Source organism: Punica granatum, chromosome 4 (assembly GCF_007655135.1).
Source record: "Punica granatum isolate Tunisia-2019 chromosome 4, ASM765513v2, whole genome shotgun sequence".
In the NCBI taxonomy this organism is placed as follows: domain Eukaryota; kingdom Viridiplantae; phylum Streptophyta; class Magnoliopsida; order Myrtales; family Lythraceae; genus Punica; species Punica granatum.
Genome location: NC_045130.1, coordinates 16274564 through 16280070, shown reverse-complemented (window position 1 = coordinate 16280070; position 5507 = coordinate 16274564). Strand labels below are relative to the sequence as shown.

The 5507-nt window shown below is 42.1% G+C and overlaps 1 protein-coding gene across 2 annotated transcripts; it reads left to right on the top strand.

Annotated features, from left to right (window-relative positions):
• The first annotated feature begins 2426 nt into the window (after positions 1 to 2426).
• On the top strand, positions 2427 to 4368 carry LOC116205049 (bZIP transcription factor 11-like). 2 transcript variants are annotated; one of them, XM_031537490.1, is made up of 2 exons: positions 2427 to 3277; positions 3383 to 4368. In XM_031537490.1, the coding sequence occupies exon 2, from the start codon at positions 3527 to 3529 to the stop codon at positions 3980 to 3982; it is 456 nt and encodes a 151-aa protein (XP_031393350.1). In that variant the 5' UTR covers positions 2427 to 3277; positions 3383 to 3526; the 3' UTR covers positions 3983 to 4368. The 2 variants fall into 2 exon arrangements, with proteins under 2 accessions (XP_031393350.1, XP_031393349.1); XM_031537489.1 differs by having other exon boundaries at positions 2432 to 3277; positions 3439 to 4368.
• Positions 4369 to 5507: the final 1139 nt, after the last annotated feature.

Sequence of the window (5507 nt, the reverse complement as noted above, 5' to 3'; positions counted from 1 at the left end):
ATTGCAGGTTTGTTTCCTTGTCCGAGACATAGATGAACCTAGACGTAGCTTTATTTGGAAGAAAATATTACATGGAGCTTATATTTGGGAAATTGACTTGCATGAAGGCTCAATATGGTCTTGCTTATTCTTTCCATGCAAGATACATTATATATGTTGCAAGAGAATCCTCTATATTTGGAAGACACCCATGCATCCAAGGCAATAGACGTCCACAATATCAGGGGAAGGAAATAATGATGGCATCTCCATATTTGCTATGTCTTATTTTTCCTAATTACTCTATGTACTACAATTATGAGTGGAACATTATTTTCTATTGTCCAGGGATTAGCTAGTTCCTTATTTTGCTAAATAATTTCCTGATTACTTCGTCTTGGGCGACACTCTAGTATTGGCCTATTTAAGTCAAGTCTTTTTATTGTATTACCCCTTCTCAGTAGATCAATCAAACGTATTTATCTTTTCTATCCTTACTTTTATAGCACCGCATTTTCAATATCTATTTTTCTTACACCTTTACATACCGTGCACCATACCGCTTTCCAGAGCAATCCTATCGACCTTCTAGGGTCACCCTACCGCCGATCCATCGACTACCTAGTCTTGACTTCCGGGTCAAGGTATTCACCGAGCTAAGATTCCGACCTTTAGCTCAATTCTCTTGGCTATCTATAGCCGAAACTTGCTAGCTCACAGGCCTCCTTGGACCATGACTCGCCATCTACGAGGTCGACTTTCGAGCCGTCTCCTTCTACAAGTCAGGCTACACAACCACGCACATGCTGGGAGAACCAAAGTGGCCTTTCTCTCGTGGCTGCGACATCGTCTGACCTTCATCCAATCATCACGCACCCCGACCTATTCATCTTCGAGGAAACCCAGTTGTTGGCTAGGCCTTCGAACCTCAGGGATCGAGGCGTTACGCACTAGTCCAGTGAGGACTGTTGGTGGTTCGCCACCTCACGACCTTGGGACTGTGCCCTAACACGCCTGACATCCTAGCCGCCACACGCGTGTACCGAAGAGTTCATGCGGAACATTTTGGGCGGAACAATAGCATAAGACAATTTGATGGAGACTTCGTCCAAGGGACTCGATTGATGTAAGTCGTCTATTGTAGGGAAGAGATTGATATTTAACTCGATAAATGAAATGAAAGATACCACTTTTTTAAATAAAATTTCAAGTATTTTACTTACAATTCAGTTAAATAAAATATAAAAAAGTAAATTATGTAAGTTTTTCTTTTGCCGACATTTTAGGTCAAAAGCACACAAATAATTTTTTTGAAGGTGCCGTACATTCATTTACCCAGTTTAAAGTACTAGATATTCACTTTTCAATTGTTGGTATTGCGAACTTCGAATTGAATCCAGTATTTGAAAAAAATAAAAATAAAAATGCTATACTCCTATTTGATATTATACGTAAGTTGAAGGTTGGGCTATTGCAATTTTACTATGAAATACTCGACCCGAGTAACTGTCAGCTGCCCCTTTCAACTTCTAGGCAGGTACTGTAAACAATCGAAGCAAATCATGCTCGATACAAATCACTAATGTTACATTTGGTTCGCGGTAATAAATTAATATAGAATAGAATTAGTATTGAATAGAAATGTAGTACTGATGAAGATTTTATGTTTGGTTGGACAGAATCGAGAATTAGAATTTCTATTTGGTTGACCGGATTTAGTAGAGAATTCAACACGGTCAAATAGTAAAGTACTAAAACACCCGTATTATAATAAATACTAATAATACATATATGTAAGTAAATAAAAAAGAAAAAGGAGGAACGTCTTCCTCAGGGCTAGCTGGAGCTGGTTCGACTATGGCAACCCCAAGGCTAGCCAACACTAGGCTGGCGACCCTTGGAGCCTTGAGCTCGCCCTACCATGGACTTGGACCCTAGGGTTGGGGTCGCCCAAGGCCGGTGAGCCCATCCAAGGGGTCTCGAGCCCTTGGTGGCTCAGGAGTTGAGCTCGGAGGCGGTCGAGCCTCTTCGAGACTCATGAGGTCTCGACCCATATCCCTGCTTCAACTGTAAATCTGGCCATGGCGGGGTCGGATCGAGTTTCATGACCTCGAGAATGGTCGGATGAGGTGTTCATCATCGCTGTAAGTGAAGTCTTGCCGCCTCCGCCAACACTGGACGAGGTGGAGGAGGCGGCAATAATGGGTGAGAGACTTTGAAAATTTGAAAACCAATTGGTGTTATTTGTGTCATTTGGCCATTCCGGATGGATCCGAAATATCCATAGATGCTCCCAACAATGGCTTCTCTCCTCCCATATCTTCTAATCTCCTATGTACGGCCCCCAATTGAGAACTAGTCCACATGCGGTGATGTCCATGTACAATATTAGGATGGATAAATTTATATATTTTGGGTGGCCTCCACTCCTTTCTTTAGCCTATAAATTCCATCCTCCATTCTTTTCCCCGATCACACACACACACACGCTCTCTCTCTATATATATATCCTCCCTGTCGTTCTCCCTTCCTGGCGTTCTTTGGCATCATTCTGTTAATCCCCTTTCCCCATATCTCTCCCCCTTTTTCCTTAATCAAATCCTTCTTCCTCTTCCCTTCCCAATAGCTTTATGCCAAAGCTATCTCAATTTCCTCCCCTCTTTCGGTTACTGATCGATTCCCATCTCTGAAAAAACCCACCAAAAAATATCAGAAATAATCCCAACTTGCTCCACCCTCCAATTAGTCCTGGCCTTTATTCCCCCACTATTTATCTCTGCACTTCTGATCAAATTCCTCCACCCCAAGTTTCGAGCTTACTCGCAGATTTGCCCGAAATCCGGGATTCGGGATTCCGTGTCGGGTCCATTTGTGATCTGTGGGTTCTGTCTTCGGACTTCTTGAGGTTTCAGCTTCAGGGAGAGGGAGCCGGCAGTGTTCTTGTCTTGATGATAAACTCGGTAGTCCTGATCTTTGAGACCCATGTGTCCGATTCTCAGTGAGCTGCTCCTGTCGGGTTGCATGATAAGCTCCTCGTTCAGGCGCAGGACCCACCTCGTCCAGTCCTTCTCCGTTGTCTTCCTCTACTGGCTCTACTATGTCTCATAGTTCCATCATCGTCACCCTCCCCAAGCTCTTCTATAGTCATAATTAGCTTAATTACTACCTCAATAGTCTCCGCAGAACATCATCAGTGTCCCTTTTTTTAGTCTCTGTCTGTCTATTTCTAGTTTGAAGCTCGAGTCCGGCATCAGATAGGGGTCGGGATCGTGGCAAGGAAACCATCAAATATCAGAAGGTACCATTCATTTCACGCTTGAATACTCTTCGGACAGGTTCGGCCTGGCCCACTTTAATATCGTAAAAGTTAGCGCCACAGACCTTTTTCCTTTGCAATGATCAGTCTGTCTATCGAGTCCGGCGTGTGATTAATCCCTGATGACTGGGTGCTGCTGTCAGAATACGGTCCACTCGACTCGCTCAGCCAAGACGATCATAATTGTCCGCAGCTGAATATATCCTGACAGGAGGCTTCCAGGGGCGGCCCATGGCTTCCTCCAGCGGGACATCTTCAGGCTCGCCGTCACTGAACCAGACCTCATGCTCCAACGAGGACCTTCAAACCCTGCTGGACCAGAGGAAGAGGAAGAGGATGATCTCCAACAGGGAGTCGGCGAGGCGGTCCCGAATGAGGAAGCAAAAACAGCTCAATGATCTGATCGCCCAGTCCTCTCAGCTCAGGAGCGAGAATCAACAGATTACGAGCAGCATTGGCATCACCACGCAGCACTACCTGCACATCGAGACCGAGAACTCCGTGCTGAAAGCCCAAGTCGGCGAGCTCAGGCACAGGTTGGAATCACTGAATGAGATCATCAGCTTCTTGAGCCCAATGGGCAGTGGCGGCGGTCATGGAGTTTTCGGGATTGGCCAATTGGGCTTCGGGGCCATGGTTACTCAACAGCCCGTCATGGCATCATCAGGTGACCTATTCCATTGTTGATCAGAACGATTCCATCACAGGATAAGGTTTATTATCATAGATCAATTCCAGTTTCAGCGTCTCCTCACGTGTCATACTACTCGAGGCGAGTAGGGCAATCATGTGATGGGTGTATCACTAGATCCTGCTGTTATGTAAGCGAGTCTTTGCATGCATGCATTTGTAAAACCTAATAAGTATATATCTAATATGGACCTTCTCGTCCGAATATAGACTTTTGCATTTCATTAGAGCATCTAAGAGCCATAGAGTAATGTAGTTCCTTGATTAGTAATTGTTATCGTACGAAGTTTGTAACTCGACCTTGCCCGGAACAGGAGAATCATGGGCAGAATTGCTTTCGTGTTTGGATTTTATATATGGAACGTTATCATTTCGGATGCAAATGTTACATCAAATCAGATCTTGCACAAAATGATCACGTACATGGTGCTAAATAAGATATATGAGGAATAATGAAGAATCGAAAGGCAGAGGGGAAATGGAAGCAAACATAATAATGCTTGATGTTAATGGATTCCGTCTTTGACTGAATTTGCTAAAATTATTAAAATCTAATAATTACAGCAATAATCGGGATATAATCAATTAATTCGCTTTTTTTTTGTCCTTTATTGAAGATTGAGTTAAGTAGTACTTTCATGATTGCCAATCGATCGATGTTGGAAAAGATATTTTTGATGGCTTTAACGACAATTTCACCCTCTTCTTGTTTTCTTCCCTCTCGTCACTTCTCGGTTGGTGGTTCATGTCAATTCAATTTTTGACATTTCACCATCATTTTTGTCTTAGGTACTTTTCATTCCGTTTCGGTTCGTCAATCTTTCTATTTTCAACCGGAATTTAATCAATGGCTCGTGTTTATGTTCACAATGATAACGCATATTAATGTTTCATGATATATATGATAGCGTCACATTCACACATATTAATGGCTCGTGAAACTATTAAATGACTTGTAAATAATAAGTTTGCGCACTCAATTATTGGATCGACCATAGCCCGAGGTAGAAGAAGAGACTCTAGTCTATTTAGTGTAGAAGCTATTACAAAGTAACAAAAGAAAAGGTATCACTACTTTAGTTGGTGAGAATATATACGTATTAAAATCTAATATTAAAAATTATGCATGAAAAACCTAGGTTTGTCTTAATCTAATAAGTGAGGTGCTTTCCCTTTCGGTTCTTTTTAAGAATGTAAGATGAAACAACGAGATTTTACTGCTGTTTTCTCGAGCCATCAGAATACGGATAGCCTTTTCATGCCAATAATAAACACTAATATCTTAGTGAAAATAATTATTTGATTTTACTTTAACAAAATTAAGTGGAGGAGAACAAAGTTGAGATTATGGTGGATCGCACCTTGTTAGACCAGTACGAGAATATGTATGTAGTAAAGCCCATAATTAATGTGGTCTCCTTGAAAATCAATGCAGTTTCCTCAATATATTATAATGTGAGACAAATAAAAATAAAGTGCCTCAATGTGCAACTCAATTGGATTGAGTTGGTGATTAAAAGGC

Coding starts and splice junctions, on each gene's coding strand:
- LOC116205049 (XM_031537490.1), top strand. CDS start 3,527: ATGGCTTCCTCCAGCGGGACATCTTCAGGCTCGCCGTCACTGAACCAG.